The following is a 26,494-nucleotide window of genomic DNA, read 5'->3' as shown; positions in this document are numbered from 1 at the left end:
CCCGGCACTTGGCCTTATTGAACTTCATCCCATTGGAATCAGCCCATCTCGAGCCTATCCAGGTCCCTCTGCAGAGCCCTCCTGCCTTCCAGCTGATTGACACTCCCTCCCAACTTGGTGTCATCAGCAAATTGGACTCAATCCCCTCATCTAAATCGTTGATAAAGATGTTAAACAGGACTGGACCCAACACTGACCCCTGCAGGACACCACTAGTGACCGGCTGCCAGCTGGACACAGCCCCATTCACCAGCACTCTCTGGGCCCAGCCATCTAGCTAGCTCCTAACTCAGCAGAGAGTGCCCCTGTCCAAGCCACAGGCTGTCAGTTTTTCCAGCAGTATGCTGTGGGAGACAGTGTCAAAGACTTTGCTGAGGTCCAAATAGACCACATCCACAGCCTTCCCCTTATCCAGGAGGCGGGTCATCTGCTCATAAAAGGAGATCAGGTTGGTCAGACAGGACCTGCCCTTCCCAAATCTGTGCTGGCTGGGTCTGAGCCCTTGTCCGTCCTGTAGGTGCTGTGTGATTGCACTCAGGATGATCTGCTCCATAACCTTGCCAGGCGCAGATGTCATGCTGACAATGTTTGAATTGTTCTGCTCTGCTGGTAGACATAATATTACTATTTTTCCTTTTGCTGTTCTATGCATTTCGTTACTAGATACTCTTATTAAAGTAGTTCTTCTGACATCATTTTCTAAAAACATTTTGCTTAATAAAAACTTATTAATCCTGAGGAGATAGTTTTAGTTCTCAAATAGTAAAATTCTTACAAAGGTGATTTAGTTAGCGGGGTTTCATACAATTTTGAATCCATTCCTATTATAGTTTGTTAGCAGAATTGTATTGTAACTTTTGCTGCTCTTAGGATGTGTGGAGAAAATTTATGACCTAAGAATAAAAATTAATCCTTTCAATTTTGTTTTTAAGGATTAATGGAAATGACCATAATAATTCAGGGTTATCCTTTAGTTTTTCTGGGTTGTAATGAAAAGCCTTGTAATTACCTAGTGCAAGCTTTTCTTTATTATGTGATATTTTATGTAACTCAAAACCAGCATGTGCTTGAATGTGCAACGTAGTCTTTCAGATAAGAGACTTGACTGAAAATATGCAAAGCATATTCTACCAGTTGTTCCTTAATTTGTGTAAAGAATAATTAAATTTCTTTGGTTGTGCCACCCATGAGGTTGGTTCTGTTCTTTTGAGTGAATCATCATTTTTGCCAGTATCCTAAAATAGGAGGGAAATGCCTGCTGGTTTTGAAACCTGTCCTTAGGCTTCTTTGCTAGAGTTTCTACCAGAGGAAAAATTTGAGTAGTCGAGCTGTGTTTTTCCTTTCAAAGTCATACATCTTCTCCCAGATGGCAATGACAGAGTAGGAGAGCATTAAGTTGATATGAGATTGAGGTGCCTCCCCTGATTGCCTTTTACAAAACACCTTCATAGCATTTCCTTACCTGATGGAAATGGTAGAGACAAGAAGCAGCATTCATGAGGTTGGTATATTTTTACTTCTTATCTACCCTAGGTAAAACATCAAGGTCCACCTTCCATTTGTTAAGACTGCTATTGAGACAGACCTGGTCTTTTATATCTTGTCTAGCCTGCTTATGTCAGGTGCTGATTGGATAGGCTGAATGAGGAAGGAAGGTGCTTGTGCAGGCGGATCATCTGTTGCTAACTGCAGAGAGATGCAACAGCCTCATTAATGCACAAAACTGTAATAAACAGTGACCCAGAGAGAATGAAAGAACTTAGGACTGAAATACATCTCAAGCAGGGGAAGGTGGAAAATTTCAAATTTCAGGGAGCATGAACATGTGAAAAACAGCATTTATCAAAGAAAGGAGGAGGACAGGAGGTTACACCAAATAAGAGGAATAACTTCCTTACTATGCACTGGAACAGATTGTCTTCCACGCTGGAGAAATTCAAAAGCTGCTCTAGAATGACCCTGCTTTAAGCAGGGAGGTTGGACTAGATGACCCATTGTGTTCCCTTCCAACCTGACCCATTTTGGGATTCTGTGTGATCCTGTGACAGAAATACTGGAGGCAGAGAGGGAATTTCAGTAGCAGACATGCCAAGTGTTAAGGGGATGGGGGATGATTATGAAATTGAAGTCTGGTTTCCTTTATGTTATGGAAAAAAAAACAAAACGGGGGTGGGGAGAAGGGTAAGAGGACCAGGTCTTCAGAGAAAGCCCTTTGATTGTTTCCCTCCTTGCAAAACCAGAGCAGTGGAAAAAAAAATAAATTGGTAGTTCAAATAATGGTTGGAGAGAAATGGGTAAGCCATCATAACTGGGTTGTCTTTCCATACCTGCTGTTTGGCAAATCTCCTTAAAGAATGCTAGATTCCTGTGTATGTAGAATTCTGGTTTCAATTTTAAGTAACCATCCAAACTTCTGGGTCTTTTGATAGATCTCTATAGCCCAAACTTGTAGAGGTTCTGAGTAAATTAATCTAATCCTATGTCTTTTTCAACCTCACCACCCCTCACCTACTCCAGCCTCTCCCCTCAACACTTACAGTGCTATGCCAGGTGTCTATCTTGTGAATATAAGTGACAGAAAATCCACTCAACTCCAAGTGAGACTCTCCAGGACTTGAGTATTAGGTCAGAGTAGAGAATGGCTTCTACAACTAAGTTTAGCACAGGCAAATTTACATCAGCAAAAAAATGCAATAAATTGTAAAATTTTATGCCATGTAAACAGGCTTCATCCTGAAAATGAAGGAGATTTATTTGAAATAAACAACAAGAAATAAAACAAGGAATTTTGTAATACCATATTTGAAAACTATTTTTCAGAATTTATTAGAGTACATCAGTAAAAATGGAATGAGTGCATCCACTTTTATGATTATACAGAATTGTATTATAAATCAGCAAAATAAGAGGAGATTGGAGAAAATGTCTGGTATACATAGTTTTAGTGTATTTTGCTGTCTTTGCTCTTCATGGAGAGCTAAGGCATTGCAAAAGAAATATTCAAAATAGACTCTTCTATAGACCATTCTACGACAGGTTAGCATTTTAAGCATGCCTCTCAGATAATTGTGAAACACATAGGAAAAATAGCTATTAATAAACTAATTTCTGACAGTTTTATACAGGACTTAACATTTTACAATTCGACTCCTGAGGATGGATATGTTGACCACAAGTTACATATTACTTTTAAGATACGTAATGCTTTTAAGATATATAATGGAGAGCATTTCTAACTGAAAGCTGAAGTTTATTCAAAAACTGAAACTTATCTTCCTAGAATTTAATGCCATTAAGCATTTGACTGAACACAAATATTTGGAAGAAATGGGTCTTTGGAGGTCAACAGTATGTTGTGATTCATTGATCTAGTGAGGTCAGGGAACAAGTTCAAATAGATGTTGTTCAAAGTTAGAGCAGTATCTAGACTTCTAAAGTTTTGAACGTATTATGCATTCATATATCTATGTGTGTCTTATTTTGAGGATGTGTATGTATATGTATACATATATATTTATAAAAACACTTGTGTCTAGATCTGAAAAACTTCTAATTTTAGTTTTCTTTTTGCATTTCTGGGGTTAATTTGACTTTCAACTGCATTTCTGAATGCCTTGCACTTCAGAAATGAGTGGTCAGATCTCACAGGGACAGTCATGGAAATCACAGCTCTTTCTTACTTAGAGTAGGCTTTGGACCTTGTAATGCTCAAGGTTAATTGCTGTTACCTCCATAAAGGAGGACGGTTCATTTCCTGTCATTTGGTTCACTCTGGAAACAGCAGCATCCACTAACTATGTTAATTTTGTCATATTAGTGTGCTTCAAAGCATCAGGGGTTATGTGGATCAAAAAACACAAGTGAATGTTCTTGCTCCAAAGCTCAGACAGTGAGAAGAGGCCAGGACTACCTCAGGTGTTCTCATGCAGCTCTTTCAGGCTCCTGTTTCCCATTTGTATACACAGGAAAAGTTCCTGTACAGTTCTGCTCATCCTTGTACCCACTCAGACTTGCATCTACACTGCTAACTAAAAAAGTCCCAGGAAATAAGCTTATGCATGACACCTTTGGAGAACTGGATTGCTTTATTGTTGGCTCACTTCCCAGACTTGTTTGGACCCCTCCAGCTACTGTTTTCCCAGTGAGACCCTGTGTGTGACTCAGGGAGAAGTTTGCTTTATACACCGTCATCAAGAGGCCGTACAGATGGAGCTGAACCATTTGGCTTCTCCTGCCTTCCAGGAAGCCCCATCCTATTCCCAGTAAACTTTGCACTCCCAAATTCCCCAGTCTGTCCTGGCACTGCTTCCCAGTGCAGTGCACCATTACTTTCATGCTGCAAGAATACCATTGTCTGGGGATCAGCAGCAACATGTGCTGCATGTCAGAGCTGCAGCCGGTTCCTATGGGAGCAGTTGGCGCAGTCAGACAGCATCAACGTGTGACTGCTCTGACAGTGAGTATGGATTTGGTCTCTTCAGTTTCCAGGTTCTCTGGGTGAGTGGAAAGGAAGAATAATGTAAAGGAAATCATTGTCTTATCCTAGTAAGTGCCTTCACATTAAGAATAAAGATTCTGCTTCCCAGAAAAGGTAAATTTGTTTCCAAACTTCAGATAAACAATCTGATTATTTTAGATGGAAGCACTATCTTGACCTTGTACAGTTGAGTCATCTTTTTTGCAATAACTTAGAAGAGTCTATGGTGAATCATCCTTATGGGACAGTCATGCTGCTTTGTGAAGGTTTTGTAGATATTCCCAGTCTTTGTGCTGAGTAAACAACCTTCAGAAATGGCACCCTCGTCTGTTTTCCCAGAGGCAGCACTAATGAGCCATCTAGTGCTTTCGGTGCATGGGCACCACTGCTCCATGCTGTACACTGGAGATCTTTGTTGGGTCACATTGACAAATTCATTTTCTTGCTTTCCTGATTGCATTGGTTTCATTTAATTTGTGAAAGTCTAGTCAGCATGACACATCCATAAATTGAGTATATAAAAGCCTATAAAGGTCATATACAATACTTGTGACATTATTACACGTTGACATTCTCATATGAGCTGTATCCTGTCACATACCAGAATCCTTGCTCTTGCAGTGATCTAATAATTCAGAAATGAGGTGTGTTTACCCTTCCAGAACTATTTGCAAGATCAGCAGGAAACAAGAGAGTCACTTTATTTGCTGCATTAAAAACTTCTTTGGGAAAGCCTCCATGTCAACAAATAGCAGTTCACAGCACAATATTTAGACACATAAGAACTTCTTTTTTCTAGATGGGAAACTCATTTTTCCTTTGAAGTTTTGAACTGATCCTGTACTTTTTTCCCAAAGAGGGAATGAAATAAATAAATTCTGACATGATAATCCTTCCATATCCACTGAATTCCCTGAGGTAACTCTGAGATTATTACAATTCATGTAAATGAAAGTGGTTTTCACAAGTTTCAACAGCAGGTCACATTTTCATCAGTTTATAATCAATAAAGTATATGCGAAGGTGTTTGCAGATGTGTATATTTTTTCCCAGTTTTTAATCCACGAAATATGAGTACTAAGTGCTTTTTGTACATGTAGTATGATGATCAGTGCAACTTTAAAATTCTGTCTTTTGAAAGATTGACATGCAATTTCAAGAACCCTAAAAACATTCTAAATGCATTTCATATTATTACTATTCTGCAGTTCATGAAGTTGGGTTTTTTTTCTAATTCATCTTTCTCCATACTGAGTACTTCTAGTAGTGTTTTTTTTTACTCTGCAGTGAGATCTCATTGTGCCAATTGAGAGACCTTTTTGTATCAGTGGGCCTCCAACAAGAAGTATCTTCAGGCCTTATTGTAATGCAGGGACACCTTGTTGAGTGTTTTTTTGGATAGATCGAATTGATTTTAAGCATTTGCATAGTAAGTAGAATATTTTTACATCAGTCAAGGTATTTCTGAGATATTCTGAAAGACAAAGCAGGTATATTGGCTACAGAAAGTCAAACATATATTTGGATGTTTACTTTTTTTGTGCTATTTCAGGTCAAATTTTTTTTAGTTTCTATCTTTAGTTGATATTACTTTAAGTAAGACAATTTAGTATGTGGACAGGTAGTCCAAGTTACGCTGAGACTAGGGAACATTTTTTCTTTCCTCCACAGAAAGGAGTTCCTTCTATGCTGTAAGACCAATCTGAAAGGATATTGTATAGAGTGAGGAAAGAAAGTACATTATAGATAAGAGAAATACTGGCTAGGTTTTGTATAGATGTAAATTGGAGAATTGAAGTTGGATAATGAGGGACGGTGGGGGGGGTTTGTTGGTTTGTTTTTTTTTTAAGTTAGTCTGGTATTCCTAAAGGGATTTTATTTCTAGTATGCTTTAGTTAAATAAATACAAGTCTGTTCCATAGAGCTTCAAACATTGATGTGCATTGAGAATGAATGACACATAATTGGGATTTATAGCAAAAAACCCTCTTTTCATCCAAGTATCTCTGGATATATGTTTAGTATTCAATACCTGTCAAAACTGTCTAACCTGACTAGAATGTGACAGTATTAAATTTTGGGATTTCTAGCCACATATTATTGTCGTCTTAGTACTTGTATTTAAACCTTATATATCGTTCCTACCCTGTTACCTATTCATCAAGTTGCCAGTTTTTAGATTAAAAATAGTTAAAAAGTAATGTCTTTTTTTTTCAGCCTTTTTCAATTGAGTGTTCAGTTTGTAAATATGTAACAGCATTACATTTCATATTTAAAGAGTGAGAACTCATAAGCAACAAAGAATTATTTCTACAGAACTGCAAATTGTAGTAATATACTTTAAAGGTTTTTGAAGCCTTTGAAGCAAAATCCCTATTGTAATGGAAGTTGTGGAATGAAGATATGAGGTTCTAACAGGGATATCATTACTCGTATAGTTCTTTGTATATAGTCAATCCAGTTTTATCTTTAGTCCTATCACAAATCCTGTCAAACTATTTTGCCTTTTTTTTTTCCTTTTTTAAAGACATAAAGGCATTGGTACTATGGACGTTATGAAAGCTCAGTCTACTAACAAGTTCTCAAAATTGTTCAGTTGCTATCTTCCAGCAAAACACCTGTGCAGATCAGAGTGTGGGGAAAATGTGATGTTTAAAAACTAATCTCAAGGAAGTCTTAACAAAATAATAAATGAAAGTTTCAGGGAGGAGTGAGAGTGTTGTTGTATCTCTCAGCTTCAGACATCCTAGGCAGCTGATAATCAATGCTGCTGAAAAACCTGGCTGGGACACAGCACAGCAGATAGAAAGGGAAGCAACACAAGAGGCCACACAAGCTGGGAATTGGACTGTCTTTGGAGAAGAGTTTACTGGCAGAGTTTGGACTGCTCCATGGAAATTCCAGCTTGCTTCCCTTTCTAGTGCTCCTCAAAAGCTTTGACAGGTTTGAGATATTCCTGAAAAATGCTTAGATCAAATTGCAGGAGCTTTTTGCTCTTGATAATGCTGTCAGAAAATATTCATCTATTAAAATTTTTTGGAGCGTTGGCTCACAACAGATGTTTCTAAAGCGGTTTTGTTTATTTGTTTTCCCACTTCAGAATAGTATTAGTGAATGAGAATTAAAAGTTTGCTGGTTTCTCAGGGGTATCAGTGTTCTATAGTGGTTCCTTACACAACGGGGGCTCTTCTTGACAAATCTGTGTATCAAGTTTGTGTTCTGTTCAATAACTCATCAGGTTGCCAACTTGTCTTAAGGTCATGGACTTTCCTCAGTTCTAGTGATTCTTACAGGAAATGGAACATATGTTTATTTTATGTAGTATCTACTGTTTCCTTTTTTGGTTTGTTTTTTCTTTTGAAAAATATTGCCATCTGTTATTTTCCAGATTATTTTTTTGTCTATTCTCTGATTTCTCCTTCATCTCCACCTTTTTTTGGATCAGTTTTTAATTTTTTTTTTAACAAAGGAGGAAAAAAATACCATAATTCTATCAAAAGCTTTAAGCGATTTAACTAAAACAGTTTTTATTACAACCCCCAAGTACATTTTTCCTTTACAATCATTACCACTCATTATTCTGCCTATCTGGAGTAATGGCATGATAGTAAAGCAGAAACAGAGTTAACAGATCAAGCACCTACATTTTGAGAATACATTATGGCCATATGTAGTAGAGAAGTAAAACTCAGTGATGTTTTTGACAGTAGAATACAGTGACTTGGGCCAAGATTGCCCAGCATAGTCATGTGCTATACACCCCTAGAGCAGAGAGTCTGTCAGACCACGTGTCGTGGTTTAACCCCAGCTGGCAACTCAGCAGGGGTTTTTTGCTGGTGGAGTGGTGTGAGAAACAGAAAAGGCCTTGGCTCTGTGTAAGCACTGCTCAACAATAACAAAAACATACCTGAATTATCAGCACTGTTACCAGCACAAATCCAAAACATAGTGCCATGGTAGCTACTATGAAAAAAATTAACCAGCCAAACCCAGAACACCATGATCATGGAGCTGATAATCCTGGCCGGACAAGAGTTGTCCTGTTCAGATGTTGTTGTCCCAGTTCCCTAGAGGATAATAAAAGTTGTGTTTTTCTAAGTCTAACACTTGAAGACAAATCCAATTTCCATAATATGAGTGCATATATCACAAGAAGATGATAAATGATCTTTCCTTCTGTTATTTTCAGAGCCAAATTTTGTGTCATCTTATGACATTGGGAACTTTACTTACTTCTTCTTCCGGGAGAATGCAGTGGAACATGACTGTGGGAAAACAGTCTTCTCTCGTGCTGCTCGGGTGTGCAAAAATGATATTGGTGGCAAGTTTGTGCTTGAGGACACCTGGACTACCTTCATGAAAGCTCGTCTGAACTGCTCTCGCCCTGGAGAAATTCCATTTTACTATAACGAACTTCAGAGCACTTTCTTCCTGCCAGAATTGGACTTAATCTATGGAATTTTTACCACTAATGTGTAAGTAAATTGAATTATATATTTTATTTTCTTGCTGTTTGTAACAGCAAAAACTAAAACTTTAGATCTACTCTACATATGCCAAGGAAACATCATAAATTCAAGCTAGTGTTTTCTCCAATCCACTGTCCTCTTATGAGCAAGTGTTAATTCCAAATTTTTCCCTGAAAAAAACAAGAGAGGGAAAAATTCTTAATATTTCCTTACAACTAGGAGCCAGTTGTGATCAAGACTATTATGTCATCTTATTAATTTATTCTTAGAAACTCATTAATTTTTGTTTTGCACATTATTGTAATACATAAATACATGATGTACTTAAGAAATAAATATTTTATAATTGTAATGTGACATGATGATGAATTTTGCATGATGGAACTTGACCATGCCAGGAAGAGTTTACCTTACTCAAAAGAGGACAAGAGGTTAGGGCCAGTAGCTCAGGCTGTGAACCAGACTAGTGCTTACACCCACTGTGACAATTTCTAACTTATGATAGCAGATGATGAGCTCAACCTGTTACTGCAATGGAGTAATGTAGTGAATAAACACTGCTTTTATAAAGAGAATAGTAGACTTTGAGATTACTAAGGATAAGAAAATTTGATGTTGTTTTGATCAGTAATTTTAATTCATTGATCTGCTTTACTAGCTAGTTTAACTATTGACAGGTATTTCTCAGGTGGCATACACATATGCTGTTCAACATGATCTTCTATGAGAAGTCAAAATAGCTTTGACATGTTCCTGCCATGGAAAACTGCAGAAAATCCAAAGGGCCTTGGCCATGGAAGGAGAATAATGAAACTGATGCAAACTGGTGCTTCTGAAAATGAACTTACTAAGACTACTTTGCCACATGAAAGTAGACAGTATTTGAAACCTTGCCAGTGCCACCTTCTTCCCAGTGACCTGTCATTCTGATTGTCCAACAGGGATGCACTGTTCAAAGAGGAATTAAATACAACTGTTTGAGAGGGGGGTTTGATAGGTCCATTTAAATTATATTTGTTCCTACCATCAGCTGTTTTAACTAAATTTTTGGACATTGTTGAAATGTTGCAGTGTTAGGGTTACTTCCCCATGTTGACTCTCTGTTCACAGATAATCTGCAGAACCCATCTGATCCACCTTTCAGCACTGCAGCTGGTGGTGGAGAAACAGCAGGTTTTCTCATGATGGGGAACAGCATATTCCTTTCTATTGGTGTAACAGCATCAGATATTACTTAACCACATTCAGCATTCTTCAATCTCAGTGTCTTTAGAATTGCAACAACCTTATTGTATCCTAACACTTTTTTTAAATATTCTTGAATATACTTGTGGAGGGAAAAAAATGAAACATTTTTCTCAGTACAGTCTGAGTAATAGACAAACCTGCAGCTTTTATACGTGGTTGATTGTTAAAACCACAATAGCTACTGCTTCATAATAAAGCTGATTTTGTTTCTTTCAGACTATCTGAATAATCTGTAAGCATGAGTCTAATGTCCTTTAAGGACTTCAAGACATTCAAGAAGACATTGATATGATTAACAATATTAGTGAGCTGCATTTAGTGATAGTTTATATAGGTAAGAAATTGTCAAATTCAATGATAATTGATTCTGCAGAAATTGTTAGCATGAAACTTCAAGTTTTGGGGTTTCTTTGAAATAAGAGACAAGCATAAGAAAGAAAATTGCTCTTTTTCCCTGGTATTTAATCCATAACCTAACTCTTTTTCAATTTTTGGTAGATTTGATTCTCCAGATGTTATTTGCTTGGAGTTTTTTTCCCATTATTTTTGAGTTTCTATGGTATGCCTTCTTAAGCCTTGTGTAAATTACAGGTGAAGTTTAAAAAAGAAAAAAAAAAAGAAATTAATATTGTATGAATCATTTGTCAACAGTTTTACCTGCAATGGAAATCTGTGCAACTGTCACCTTTATTATCTGTTCATTTATCTCAAAATGCAGAAAAGAACAATGCAGGTTCTCATATTACGAGGTTTCGTAGTCATTGGCTTATATTCTTTACACTATGTGGATTTACTTAACTGCCGTGTATATGACATTTTCAAGGCAAACACAGTAAATTGCAGGTTTTGTCTGGCTGCCATTTATTTATGTTTATTCATTTAACAAGATATCTTATATGCAGTTGTTTTCTCTTGATGGGTTTCTAGAACTTACATTCTTATTGCTGTACAGCATCTCTGGGAAGACAGATTTTTTGTGAAGATGTCTGGGATTCCATAGACATACCATACGTTGAAAATCCTTATCTGTTCATGTCTGTTGCACAGACAAAACATTAATGACCCCTAAGAGTAATACCATCCTGAACTTTGTAATGAGAAGCGAAGTGTCCCTAGTTGTCTTAGTTTGAGGGCAAAAACCAAAATGTTTACCCACAAACAGAGGAGGGGATTCCTCCACAATAATCATGTCACTCTTTATTAAATTTAAGAAAAGGAACTTTAATCAGAAAATGGATATAAGAAAGATAACTGTTCTTAGCTGATATATATGTATATTTATATATATATGTATAGATATAACTGTAAACAGACCAGAGCAAACTGCTTCCCCAACACCACAAGGAAAAAAAAAAGAGAACAACACCCAAACCAGCAGGTTTCCTCCTGGAGAAAAGTTATAGTTATGGGCAATGTCTGTGTCACAGCCTGGCTGGCTGCAGGGTGAGCTCCCAGTCCCTCTCCAGCGAGACAGATGAACGGTGAGCACTCAGATGAATTCTGTCTCTCCCTCCGTGTCCCTTGTCCCAAATGAAGAAGGAAAGAAAACTGGAAGTGGAAAGCCGCAGTGTGTCCCAGAGAGCAGCTGTGATTTCCATCTCCCGGGTCGCTGCTGCGGTGGGGAGACTGGAGCGGCAACCAGGGCCCCAATGCCAAAACCAGGAGAAGCAGCAGAGCAAGAAGAAACTAGCTTACTCCACAGAAGCAGGGAGAAGCAGGAGAAAAAGGTTTCTCTCCGACAGCTGGCACAGGCAGCTCCAAACCCCTCCAGAGCTGTGTGATGTTCCCAAGAACAAAAGAGGCAGTGCAAACCTGTTCCTTGCCACCCAGTCTGCCCCCCACCCAAATGATCAAGCAGTTAACTACTTCTTTTGTTAACTGATGGCATGGGAGTTAGTGGCAGGGAGAGAATTTACATTATCATTCCAAACTACAACACTAGTTGTAGTTTGGAAGAAGGCAGAAAGTTTGGAATCTCTCCCCCACTAGCCACTTAGTAAGGCCAACAAATATTTTAATGCAATGCCTGTGCTAAATCATCTCATCATGTATCATTATGATGAGATAACATCTCCTGGCTAATCATACCTGCTTAGCTAATTATGTAAAGGATTGAGGAGTTATTGCCTTTTTTATTTATTTTTCATCAAGTTGACTTCTTAATGTTGTTACTTAGGTTAATGTTTATATTTCTTTTGCAGGAACAGCATAGCAGCCTCAGCAGTTTGTGTTTTCAATCTGAGTGCCATAACTCAGGCCTTTAATGGACCTTTCAAATACCAGGAAAACTCCCGGTCTGCTTGGCTTCCATATCCCAATCCTAACCCTAATTTTCAGGTATGTACAGAATGGAAAAGGACAACAGTTTACATGAGGTTTTCTCAAAATTCTTTATGGTTCATGTTTAAGAAGTCCAGTTTTGCCCTAGCTTAAGACCTTAAAAAATAAAATAAAAAAAAGAAGTACTTAGAAAGGCCTCGTATTTCAACATACTTAATTTTATCCTTTCACAAAATAATTTAGGTTGAAAAGCAGATATGCTTTGAAGGATAGGAGAAAAAGGGTTTAAGTTCAATCTTCTGTCAAAACAAAATACCATAGTTATCTGTCAAGATAGCATTGAGTCCTTGCTGAACATAGCCAAACTGCTCTTCAATTTTACATTGTATTTGTGCTATTAGAATCTAAAAAATGGAACTTTGACTGGAAAAAAGAAAGTGGTGGGGGTGGAGGTAAAGGAAGAGTGGTCAGAATTTTGTATATTTTCATGTGCATGGTGGCCTATACTCACTGAAGAGACAGATAAAAAGAATTTTTGATGTGGTGTGCCCCTCACTTGTCAGCCTAAGAAGGTGTAACAATCTGCAGTTGGCTGACAGTGTGAAAACAATTACTCCAAGGCACGCCATTCAGAGGAACAAAAAGAAAGGAGTATTTCAGGTAAGCAGAGACTCATTGTTTTCTTCTGCAGTCACCACTCATACTAGGACAATTTTACTGAGTGTGATTCTTGCCTGGGAAATAGAAGGCAAAGCAGCCTTATTTAGTGTTTAACAACAATAGCTTTTCACCAAAGTACTTAAATATATTCACCTTCATCCACCTTTCACCCTCCCTTAATCTCAGTGCAATTTCACAAGTTTACTGCTGCTCCTGGAACACTTTTGCCTATCTTGTAAAAGTAATAAGATCTTTGCTACCATGAAAAAGAATCACCTATTGGGGGTTGCAGGTATTTTTAATTCCTTCCTGATCTGTGCAATAAGTCACTGGATTTGCTCTAAGTTGCAGGCCAGAGCCACATTACCTTTCCTAAGTAGTAAGTTTGACATTAGCCAAGTGACAAGATACCATTTAAGTAAGCCATCTTTCAGAGGTTTCATTTTGTGTATACAAATACAGGGCTGTATTTGGATATAGCTTTTTACCAGTGTGAGAGACCGGATTTGTATCTCATTGGATTGTTTGATTGTTGGTTCGAATCAACCATCTTGTCTCTGGCCTGCCTGGGAAGAGTGGCCACATTTGCCAGGGTATATAAATAGAGATGCAGAGAGCCTCCATCTGGTTCAGCCTCTAGACCTGCCACCATGTGACTCTTGGTCATAACTATTTTTCTTCTCTCTTTCTTCTCTCTTTCTTCTCTCTTTCTTCTCTCTTTCTTCTCTCTTTCTATTCCTTCCTTCCTTCCTTCCTTCCTTCCTTCCTTCCTTCCTTCCTTCCTTCCTTCCTTCCTTCCTTCCTTCCTTCCTTCCTTCCTTCCTTCCTTCCTTCCTTCCTTCCTTCCTTCCTTCCTTCCTTCCTTCCTTCCTTCCTTCCTTCCTTCCTTCCTTCCTTCCTTCCTTCCCTCCTTCCCTCCTTCCTTCCTTCCCTCCTTCCCTCCTTCCCTCCTTCCCTCCTTCCCTCCTTCCCTCCTTCCCTCCTTCCCTCCTTCCCTCCTTCCCTCCTTCCCTCCTTCCTTCCTTCCTTCCTTCCTTCCTTCCTTCCTTCCTTCCTTCCTTCCTTCCTTCCTTCCTTCCTTCCTTCCTTCCTTCCTTCCTTCCTTCCTTCCTTCCTTCCTTCCTTCCTTCCTTCCTTCCTTCCTTCCTTCCTTCCTTCCTTCCCTCCTTCCTTCCCTCCTTCCTTCCCTCCTTCCTTCCCTCCTTCCTTCCCTCCTTCCTTCCCTCCTTCCTTCCCTCCTTCCTTCCCTCCTTCCTTCCCTCCTTCCTTCCCTCCTTCCTTCCCTCCTTCCTTCCCTCCTTCCTTCCCTCCTTCCTTCCCTCCTTCCTTCCCTCCTTCCTTCCCTCCTTCCTTCCCTCCTTCCTTCCCTCCTTCCTTCCCTCCTTCCTTCCCTCCTTCCTTCCCTCCTTCCTTCCCTCCTTCCTTCCCTCCTTCCTTCCCTCCTTCCCTCCTTCCCTCCCTGCCTCCTTCCTTCCCTCCTTCCTTTTCTTGCACTTGTGGATAACTTAAAGCTGATGGATTGTATTGCACTAAATTGTATGGGGTTGGTGTTTGCTGGATGGTTTAGTGTAATGCTTCTCCTTGGTTGTTTATTACTCTTGTAAAACCCTTTTGCCAAATTCTTATTTTCTCACTAAATTAAAAGAAGTTGCATGAGAATGAGTGCATAGCTTTCCTCTTTATGCAACTGAAGGTATCAAAGAACTCAAAAGCTTTGCAAGGGTTCATGTGGGTGAAACTCCTGTAGTCTTAAATATAAGTAAACCAGCTAGGCGAGTGTGTGCCTTAGACCCAGCACTTTACAACCTATTGTAGAAACATTTGTATTATCAAACTAATCATAGGAAGAGTGTATAAGAGAGGCTAAATTTTTGAAGAAAAATGCCTAAAAATACTAGTGTGGAAAAAGCTTATCACCTTTCTGACTAGGCAAGCAAGTTCAATAAAACAATTTATTAAGTTCTCCCTACAAACCTTGTATTAATGTCGTGTTAATTATTGTGAGAGCACTCCATGTGGTATGGTACATACAAACAAAGATGACAGGCTGATGACTGTGTAAAAACAGTTTAAGTCTCTACTGTACTGCTAGTATTCATCTCTAAATCCCAGCCAAGACTGAGGGGTTGAAGAAATTTATTTCTTAGGATGGCCTGGCTGATTTTATTATATCTGGTACTTTAGTCAGTTTACAAGAACAGTGACAACAGTTGTGTCATATCTCATTGAGCAACAAACAGCTTTGAAGGCCAGAGATAGTGTTAAAAGCTGCAATGTGGCCTTTTACAAAATAATATTGAAGGGAATTGATGTTAACTGATCTCTAGATATCATTAGTGATGTCAGACTTCTGTTCTTTTGCAGATGCTGTCTTTTATTCCCTGGAATAACTTTCTGTTAGATTTCTGGCTCTGTAACTGAGGCAGTAATGTATACTAGAAGCTGGTCTAATGCTTAGAGCTAGGTACAGCCATTTTTTGTGACTTGGTGGTGCTTTAGAGTACACTTCATGTAGATGGGATATATTCATTGACTGAGTCACTGGATTCCTTCCCAGAAAGAAGGACTTCTCTTTTGGAATGTCCTTATGATAAGTCATCAGAAGTTTGTATAGTCCCAGAAGTAGATTTATCTCAGAATATTCACCTACTTAGTAATAACAGAAATAGGTATATGATGTAAAGGAAAACTACTGCTCTGTAGTTAGTTGCATCAGACATTGTATTTCCAAGGCTGGATTATATTAATTAAGTAGTTTCCAGATTAGAATACTGTTGGAGTCCCAGTTTTGAGGAACATTGATTTTCTTCAGAGATCATTGCTTTTCTATTATGACAGAGCAATGTCTATCACAAGACCAAGGACCATTCTATGTATTGTGAGTGTTCAGCTGGAATCTTTCCTGCTTGATAGATTCAGAGAATTTCTTCTCTAGCATGGTTTATTTTTTCATTGGTCTGACATACACAGCAAGTAATTGTTTCCTGCCAGTGTTTATTTGTCTTTCTTCATCATCAGATCTCTCATTATGAAATCATTTAATTGACATTTTTTTTTACATTTGTGGATTTGGAAAGATCACATTATTTCAGATTGAAGACATGGCAATAAATTAAAAATAAGTGGTAGGGGTTTGCACACTATTATTTTGCTCATGCTGTAATTCATGGCATAATTTATTGTATAGTAAAACAGAATGAAAATTATGACTTGAGTATGCCTTTCACATCACTCAAATATTTGATAAATGTTGAGAAGTACTGCTTTGCTTCTCTGATGCAATTATGCCTGAGTAAACATGTGGATGTTTATATATTCACATGCATTAAGCGGCTTTCTCTTTTGTGTCCTCAGTTAAACACAAATATGCTAAAAATTAACTGCCATTTGTTTTGCTTAGTTTATTCTTCTTATTATTAGTTTATTGATACTTGTCCATGAATTTAGTTAATGCTTTCCTGTAGAGAAAGAGTACAGTTTTTGGTTTTAAAATTCAGTCAGTTTCAAAGCAAAAATGTCTTTGCTATATATAACATTTAACAGAGCTCTGCACTGTGCATTTTTGTTACTTAACACAGAGTCTTAAGAAGCTTATAGAACTGTTTTTGGTACTTTCACCTGGGAATTCTATCAGACCCTGGCTGTGTTAGGACATGGAAATTCCTTTGAAAATTTATGTCTGCACTGCATCTGTGAAAATTATAAAGAAAACTAGCCAGAAAATTATTTGGTTTGCTGGATGGTAGTTTTTCTCCTTCATGCTCTGTGAACTTAGGACATAGCAAAATATTACTGTAGTCCACTTGTGCTGGTCTGTCTGGTGCCCTTCCATATTGTTTAGAGATAGGGAGCGTCTCTAGTACTGCTTCAGGAAAGTTGAACTTGCTCAGTCACGGGACAGTCTGGTTAGCTCCAGAATGGGACCAGAATGTCAAATTCCACACTGTCACTACAAGATACCCTCTTGGTTTTTATTTTCTCATGCTGTAAATCAGAGAGTAAATCCATTGGTTTTGTGGACACATATAGTAATGTTAGTTTTCTGTGTTTACAGTGTGGCACCATGGACCAGGGTTTGTATGCAAACCTGACTGAGAGAAATCTTCAAGATGCTCAAAAATTCTTCTTAATGCATGAAGTCGTTCAACCAGTTATTCCAATTCCGTACTTCATGGAAGACAACACCCGATTTTCCCATGTGGTTGTGGATGTTGTGCAGGGCAAGGACATGCTTTTCCATATCATCTATCTTGCCACAGGTATGAACTCTGCATTGCTGTGATAGTTGCAAAAGTTTATGAGGTCTTTGAGCTTTAATGTTTCTGTGAACTAGTTACAAAATACGTGTAGTGCACCTTGAACATCAGCTTTTACTCTTTCACAGCAATCACCTTCTATCTTCTATGTTTTTTTGGATAGAAGAATTTAGCTGTTTACAATGTATTTTATGTTATATTGTGAACTCAAATTTTGGTGACAGATTCCTATTCTTCTTTGAAGGTATTGGGAATTCTACAAATGACACTTCCCAAGTTTCTGTCTTGTATTCTTTTTATGTAGTTAAAGATGGAAAGTTAATGGCCCAAGATAAGATGGTTTAGGATCCTCTGATACAAAAGTAACTTTATAAATAGCAAATACAGCAACTGCTATTGCTATTTCTGACTTTTCTGCTAACATATTTTATTGCCTTTCCTTTTGTCTCATTTTAGAAACATTCATTGTGCAGTTTTGCACCCTGTCTTATTATTTGCCCATTTATATGCAAGCTTAGCAGAGAAAGAAAATTAATCCTCCACCTAAAGTTGCCTTGGTTAGAACTATTGCCTTCTTGGTTCAAAATTTCAAGCTTCTTAAAATTAGCAAATGTGTTGGAGAATTGCTTTTGCAGAACAAGGATGTCCCCAGCTGAGACTGAAATACTAGGTTGAGCTAACAAGTTTAGAGGCTCATGGTGTAAAACTTCAGATAGTTCTAAATACTTACTCCTGTGCATATTAGGTAATAGCTCATCCAAACAAAGGTTTGTTGATGTTCAATAGTCTCATTGTGCTCCTTGAAAGCTAGTCAGTAATAGAAGGGCTTTTAGGTTGAATCTATGACTGAGTTTGACCAGTTCTAGTCGAAACAGCCTGCAGGGTGGTAAATCATAGCATTCTAAATGAAATCATGTCAGTACTAAATGATGTTTGTATTGTAGAAATCTCTTGACAGAAACTGAATTACGGAAAGCTGTACTGAATTGGTTTTATAGAAAGAGACTACCACTGCACTGTGGGATATTTGCTTTTAAAAGACAGCACATAGAATAATGTCTTTTTTTTCATAATTTGATTGTCTTTGATTTCCAGTTTCCCTTAGTGTTTTTCCCTTTACATTTGATTCAGTAATTGAGGATCTAAAACTTTACACTTCATGGTTCACTTATAAATTGTTTACAGGAGAAATTCTGTGTTCTTTTTATGAAACTGTGTACTTTCTATGCTGCTAAAAAAGGTGTTACTCTTATACTCCTTATGATGTATTCTTGCCTTTCAATTTAGTCTTCTTTGTTCCTCTGGTTTTGGTCATTCATGGAATCAGGATACTTTTCTTAGCTGACTTTGACGTGTTTCCTGTAATTGGACAGTGTATGTTTTACAAATATGAGAAAGCATATGATAAAATCCCCATTCTCTTCTTGAAGTTTTCTTGACATAATCAGTTCTATTTATCTATTTCACTGAATCACAGTACATTTTGTTAACATTTCTTCTACCCCACTCCCTCCCAATTGACTGTAAGTACTAAGCCTCATGTTCCAAGAAATGTTAATATTCACTTTTCAGAAAAAATATCTTCTGGTAGATTTTGAAATTACCATATGTGTTTATATACAAATGCCACACACACAGTCCATAAGGGTAGTTTAGAAATCCCAAGATCTACAGGATTACATAGTGTAATTTATTTAAAATATTTTGATTTGAGGACAAAGGCAGTATTTTGCCTGCTTTGGGGTGCAGACCATAATTTAGTTTCATTATATTGTTAATTGTGAAGTATCCTAGCTTTCCAGAGCCCTGACTTTGCTTGTGAAGAAGCTGTGGAACAGTTAGTTTGAGTTTTCATCCTAAACTGCATATGGTAAAAGATTACTGAGAAAAATACCACTGCTTTTGTAAACAACAGAAACTAAAAGTTAACAGAGTTAATTTTGAAAAGAAATAGTAACATTGGAAACAGACCAAGTTTAAGAGTTTTGAATTTCTTCAGTGTCTAACTTTACTCCCACATCCAGTGTCATCTACCTCAACACCATAAAGCATGTGTATGTTTAGGAGAGGTGACATGACTGAATTTGTGCACAAGGAGAGAGTAGTACCTCAACTTCAGTGAGACTTTTGCCACAGTCTCCCACAACATTTTTGTATCCAAATTAGGATGTATGGTCTCTATAGGTGGACAGCTGGAGCTATAAAACTTGCTTGGATGTCAGGCTCAGAGGGTATTTTTAGTGGGGTGTATAGAAGTGATAAGGAGCCAAATACTGTCCTGTTAGACATTTTTTAATCAATGACATGGAGGAAACAAAAGAGCACAGTGTGCAGGTGACACCAGACTAGGGTGCCAGTAGTTACATGGAGGACAGCGGTGCCATTCAGAGGAGTTGGACATGCTGAGGGGATGGGCTAACAAGAACCTCACGAAATTCAACAGGTCCAAGTATGAAGTCCCAAATCTGGGAAAGACCAGCTCTGTGCATTGATTGTGGCTGGGGACTGACTGTCTAGGAAACAGCTCTGCTCAAAGGACTTGTGCATTTTGGTAGACAGAAAGCTCAACATATGCCAAGAGCATGCCATCACTGCAAAGACAGTCAATAGTGTCTTGGGCTGCATTAACATAGTCATAGGAACATAGTCAGTAGGTCAAGGGAGGAGGTTGTTATCCAGCTTTGGCCTCCCTCAATTAAAGGACCTTGATAACATGGAGCAAATTCAGTGGAGGCTCACCATCTGTTGGAGACTGGAGCACTATGCCCTAGGAAGAGAAGATGAGAGAACTGACCTTGTTTATCCTAAGGGAGAAAAGGCTTTGAGGAGGGCAGGGTGTTGCTAACAGCCTGGAAATACCTACAGAACGTTAAATGGGGAATGGTGACGTGCCTTTCACACTGGCGTGTGGTGGGAAGAAAAGAGACAACAGGCAGAGAGTTTCAGACTGGATATAAAGGAAAACTTTTTCACTTCTAGGACAGTCAAGCAACAGATTCAGTTTCCCATAGAGATTGTGCAGTCTCCATCCTTGGAGGTTTTTAAGACTACACAGCAACTCAGTCTAAGTTATAGCTATCTGTCTTTTGAGCAGAAGATTGGAATTGAGACTTTCCCTTCCAGCTTCAGTTATCCTCTGTTTGCATCATATGGCAGTGTACTGCACAAATTGGTTGAGCTAAATTACATTTTTATTTAACACTATGATAATACATATCATCACACTTTCTGCTCCCTAAAGGAAGGTGCATTCAATTCTAATGTAAATACTGTCAGTAAGTAATTTGCACTTAGTGGTGTAAAGCAGGATGGATCCAACCCCTGATGTGCAAGATGTACATCACATAACTTTAAATATTTCTTTGTAACATTCTGCAAAAAGTGACTTTTAAAATGCGCAAAGCTGAATCAGTGGAAATGTAGCCATATGGATTGGATTGAATACAAATGAATGCTCTGCTGTTACTGTTACTCAAAGCAAAATCCCATTTTTTGAAACAGATGGCCAATAGTTAAGAGAAAGTTCTCTCTTCACCCCCTCACATTTAGTTACCTATCTGCCCTGTTATTAGAATAAAAAATTGTTCAGAGGTGTATAAGGCTGGGAGTGTAAAAATATAACTTCCTTAAACCTTAAATAGATATAATCTTATTTGAGGAGAGACTGGAGGTAAGCAAACAAATGCAGTAATCTGCTGTGTCAGCAGTCTTCATTTCTTAAAGCTTTGCCAAGTCATCATTCTGCTAGGAGATCCTGATGTGCCAGGACTTAACAGCTACTGCTCATAACAAAAATATACTTCAGTACTTTGAACACACGTCTTAATCTTTCATTGCAGTGACTTCTAACACAGAATGAAGGGATATATAAATTTTTGCACATTTTGTGCTGCTGACTTTAGGCAAGCAGAAATCCCTGGAACAATTTTCAGTGCTCAGAAAGGAAAGTCAAGGAAAGCATTCACAGATGTTCTGAACTAAAAATCATCTGTAACAATACATGAAAAGTAGAGCAATCTAGGGAAATGGTATTCTGACAACTTTTCAAGTTTGAAAGGCTTCTTTCTTTAAAAAAAAAATCCAAGCAAAATGGTGTGTTATATGTTAGAGTTTTGTTTCTCCTCCTTTTGTCCCTTCCTCCTCACCTCAGATTTTTTCCTCCCTTTTATTTCTTCCTTTCAATTTAAGTGGCTACGTCTGCCATGGTTATAAACTTGACTGATATCAAAAGGTTTTTAAAACAGAATGCTGCAACAAGAGCAAGTAGCCCTTATTTAGAGAATTGTTGCAAAATGTATTGGTTTACTGGAATTGAAAATAAGAAAATTATTGGATGTAGTATCTAGTTTGAAGGCATTATGAAAACACGATGAGCTTAGGAGTTTAGAAAAAGTAATATTTGCACTGTCTGATAAGAAACTTTGAAGGCCATCCTTAAAAATTACTTGGTGAAAAAACTCCCATCCTTTCCCCATTCTTGAGTTCCACTGGAAAAAGTATGCCACTCTATATCCTGATTAGAAATGGTATATGCCCAGTGGTGGATCTTAATTATTAGGATTTATAGTACAGCATTGATGAAATTGTGGTATTGCTGACTTATAAACCTGAAGAAAGATTTATTGTTGGCTATGATGCATGTCTCTGAACAGTGGATTGTTCAGTGAAGTGAACCACAATTTTTATGCCATAAAGCCAGGTTTTATCTGAAGCTTAAAGGTCAGTAGAGGATGTTACAACAGGTTTCCAAGAAGTTATAGAAAGTGCTTTTCCTCCCTCTTAAGACCTCAAAGGTAGTAATGCAAAGAATAATAATAAAAATATTTCTAATGAAACACATACAGCAATTATATTGAAGAAGAGGTTTCTTAAAGAAATTGTAAAAGATATTTTTGGAAAATGCAAATAGATTTTTCGTACATTTGACTTTGGAAGGGTTAAAGCAAGTAGTAGATCTCCACAAATATAACCTTTTTCTCATGAAGCCCTGAAACTCTAGGTTGTCTACAAACTAGTCCCAACCTCATGAAGAGGTTTGGAAGTTTGCATGAAACTCAACTTGGAAATGCTGTCAAAATGGTTTGTATTTCTCCTGTTTGTCTTGCTAGATGGGAATAAACTTTGCAAAGTACTCCATGATTTGATTCCTCTGATTTTTTTTTGCAGTTGTATCTTTTTCATTTTGCTTTTGTTATCAGTACATCATGCTTTTTGCTAGGGAACAATCCAAGGTCTTAACAAAAAAAAAAAAAAAGTTGTGTGTGTGTTGTTACTAAAAAATCTCAGATGAGATTTTGTCATTTTCCTGGCAGACTAGAGTTTCTGATCAAAGTGTGCAGCTTTCACAGTTTTGTGTGCATGGTGTCAGAATATATGGAGTATATGCGAAGTTACCAACCTGAAATTTATAAGCAAATATATATGCTTATATGCATTTCATAAATGGTCCAGAGAGAAAAAATGTTGGAATTGACCACATTTTTTCCAATTTGGTGCTATGTCTGATGGTGTTATCGTAAGAGCGTTGAGGTTATTGGAAGCAATCTGTGCATAATTTCTGTAGAAAGTAGCTACAGAATTTTCATCTCAGTTTAAGATCACCCTCTTAGTCTAGAAACCACAATATAGATGCAGTAATAACAAAGATTAAAGTAGTTGTGAGTCAGAAGTCAAACATGAAAGTGGTAGGTGGTCTATTTGTATGGATTAATTCATTCTGGTTCAAAAACAGAAACAGAGGAATCAGAGTACAGATGGATAATGAGGCATATACTGTGTGGCACACAATTGTCACTTTTTAAAACCATTTCTGTTATAGAAAACACAGTTGCTTTGTTTCTTATGTTTTTTCCTTGAGAAAGGTGTAGCGTGCTTTTACGGAGTTGTAAAGCACCCCTCCAATGGTTTTTAAACCATTTACCTGTAACTTGTTATCCTTCTGGCCTTACATCATTTGAAGAAGCTTGAAGCAAGGACACTCATCAGTTACTTTGCTGACAAAAAACAGTGTGTGTTGGCAACAGGATGATCTTGAAAATTTGTTTCAAAAAATAAAGCAGTAAACCATAAAATTATACCCTTATTCTCTTCTGCTTTTGCAGTGACACCTACCTCTGATAAAGGAAAACCCTAGCTGAATTAATACTTATTAAACATTTCAGGAAACATTTTATTGCAAAGTGTAAAAAAAAGATGCAAAAGATTGTGTGGGTTTGTCTTCAAGAGTCTAATGTTCACTCAGATTTATGCTAACCTTACTAAGGCTTACTGTGTGTTTCTGATAGTGTTTGTGTTATTTTCTGTGTTGAGTATCTTTAAAGACAAAGAAGGATAATGTAGACCTTTGCTGTTTTTCTGTGTAATTTAAACACAAAGATTTGTTGCTGCCTTGTGTGTTGTGTCATCTGTACTGGGCAAAGCAGTTTTAAAATGTTACTGAAAGAGAATAGCTATGTCTAAACTTCAGGCTATAGTTATAAATGATACTATAGGCCTCTAGAGAGTCAAACCCAGCATTTAAAATGTCCAGTAGATTTCCTTTGGCTTTATCACTGTATATAAAGATAAATCATTCTGCCAGATCCAGTTGGAGAGGTTTCTTAATAAATTGATGGTTCTAACTAGAGCTGGTTAAATTATTAATTGACAGTAATTTATATGTGAGAGTTGTAGCCCTTTATTTGGTTCACAAATTACCCAGCACTTATTTGTAGTCATTTTTTCTTATTATAATCAACCCATAAATAGGTCATGATTTTGATTAGTTTGTTGCTGCTATTTGCTCATATAGTTTGTTCGTGTTTTCGTTAACATGGTCATGGACTGCCTGCTGCAAGTAGATGGTATTCTGTTTTCTCCTGGGATAGATTTAAGCAGGAGAAGCCCTTTTTTTCTGTTCACAAATTATTGTTATGTCTTTATAATTGCCGAGCTCTGTCAGATAAAGACTATAAATAAATGTCCAAAGAACATACGGTGTGTGCACTTCTGTGCTGCCACTGGAAATCAGCATTGCTGCAAGAAGCAGCTACTGCCTGAAGAACAGCTGGCTCTGCTTGCATGGGAGTGAGATTAATGTGTGGGCCAGGAAGGGAAAAAGATTAAAAGAGCTGTAGACAGTCTCAATCTTCCATTTAAAAAAGACCAGCTCTTCTTTACCGTGGTGGTGCTGAGCTTTAAAATCCTGTTTGACTACTTTATAAACTTAGAATGACCAAACAGCCTTTCCTTCTTCCTTTCTATGTGTTTTGAAACTATCACTTATTCTTCCTGGAAGAGAAACTAGGCTTGATAACCCCTATGTTCTTTTGTTATTAGATGATTCTAATGCACAAAATGTGAAGCTGTGAATAAAAGAAGTGTTTTACATGGTGCTCAGTGTGTTGTTCTGCTGCCTGCAAGGCTAAGATCTGTTAGCATCTCTGCCTACACTCGAAATTCTTGTTTTGCCCTGACAGCCAGTCAACAGGCTTGGTCCTATTTTCAAAAAACGGTGTTGGTATTAGTCTTATACTGGGGAGAAATTTAATCTTTGAACCAACTGTGTAACCTTTGCACAAGTACACAGTATGCAGGACTCTTCTTGAGAGATGTGGGGAGGAAACCTTCCCTTTGAAGGGCCTTGACTTTATCATAATATTTCAGAAAGGATTAGGTAACTTGGCATGTTGCTGAGCATTGCAATCTTCTTTAGAATATTCTGCAAGGCCTTTCACTTCTAAAAAGTCTGTCTTTTAAGGTGGACATGCATAGGAGTGATTCAATAAACTCCATCCAACCAAAGAAGAAAGTGGAATAGTTAAATCACAGGGTGAAATGCCCCTTTGACCCTAAAACCCCAAAGAATGATCATAAGTATGATTCTGCGATATATGCAATATTTAGTGTGTGTTGTCTGTAAAGCAGTTGTTAAGTGGGATATTCTGCTGAACTCCTGTTTTCGTTGTTTATGAGCTTCTTCATTCTGCATCTCTTTTTCTGTTAAACCTCAATAAATACAGGTGTTTCTAACAGCATATACAAGCAGTAACACTAATAATCATTGGGATTTTTTCCCCTTGTGCTTACTTAGCTCTGATCATAGGACATGGTGAATCTTAATAAGCTAAAGAATTTCTTAATAAATTTCTTATTTACTTTGGTCTGTGTCTTATAAGTCATCAAAATGTGATGATGATTTATTCCAAATACTGTGATCTTTGTGTGAAGAGGCCTGTAACCTGCAGGCAAAATCACAAAAAGATGGATTATGTTCCATGTGCATTTTACTGTAATCAAGTCAGAAGCTGAGAGTCATAATTCTGGAGGAGAGTCACTTGTCTACAGATTCATTCCTCTGATTATTATTTAATTTTATTTTTCTCTCTTATCCCATGAATCTTGAAAATCTGATTCTAGAAGTGCATCCCTTTAGGAGGAATAGGCATGACCAAAAACAGAATTGTGGTTAGATCGTTTGCTTACAAAATATGAGGCAATTTTTAACTAACAAGCTCTGTGAGATTTTCTGCTTATTGCCAGATGTCCTAACTCCTAGACTATTATATAAAGAATGTAATGCAATATGATTGTATGTATTGTATTGTATGTATGGCTGTATAATATGGCTACATACTATGGCTACTTCAATGGACTAGAGAGAGTAGTGAGATGAACATCTCCTGGTGAAAGGTTTGAGATTCATTTCTCTAATCCCAACTTTATTTCTGTTTCTGGTACATTTACTTTCTTACTCTGATTAGGGAAAAAAAAATCATCATCATCCTTTCCTTCTGTATTTCTGAAAAAAAGCTGTGTTTTATGCTGCAGTTGCTGCCAAAGTTCCATTCCTGTCACACTGGAATTGTACTGGACATAAGTACTGGATTGGGCTCATTTAGGGACTGAGGCATAGCAGCATGTACTGTGCAGTCTGCAAAAGGGTTTGAGCAGAGAATAGTCCCTGAAACATTTTCATCAGCCAAGTTTGTGATGCTTCTGGATCCCTAGAGCAGGCAGTTGTCTTTCTGACACTTCAAATGAAAATAATCACATGTGACTCAGTTAAGAAATCAGGCAAGGTTTGTTATGAGTTATTATCTAAGAAGTTTTCTCTACCTGTGCAT

General features: G+C 37.6%; 1 protein-coding gene across 9 annotated transcripts in view; it reads left to right on the top strand.

Moving 5' to 3' along the window:
* The window catches only part of SEMA5A (semaphorin 5A), a 395,174-nt gene that overhangs the window by 261,480 nt on the left and 107,200 nt on the right, over positions 1–26,494 (top strand). For all 9 annotated transcript variants that reach the window (XM_071553669.1, XM_071553674.1, XM_071553672.1 and 6 more), the window contains 3 exons: positions 8,667–8,952; positions 12,396–12,531; positions 17,189–17,393. In XM_071553669.1, coding sequence (XP_071409770.1) covers positions 8,667–8,952; positions 12,396–12,531; positions 17,189–17,393 — 627 coding nt within the window. The remainder of the gene's footprint in view (positions 1–8,666; positions 8,953–12,395; positions 12,532–17,188; positions 17,394–26,494) is intronic.

This window comes from Pithys albifrons, chromosome 4, assembly GCF_047495875.1.
Source record: "Pithys albifrons albifrons isolate INPA30051 chromosome 4, PitAlb_v1, whole genome shotgun sequence".
In the NCBI taxonomy this organism is placed as follows: Eukaryota; Metazoa; Chordata; class Aves; order Passeriformes; family Thamnophilidae; genus Pithys; species Pithys albifrons.
The sequence above is the reverse complement of the archived record's forward strand: the minus strand, read 5'-3'. Positions and strand labels throughout refer to the sequence as shown.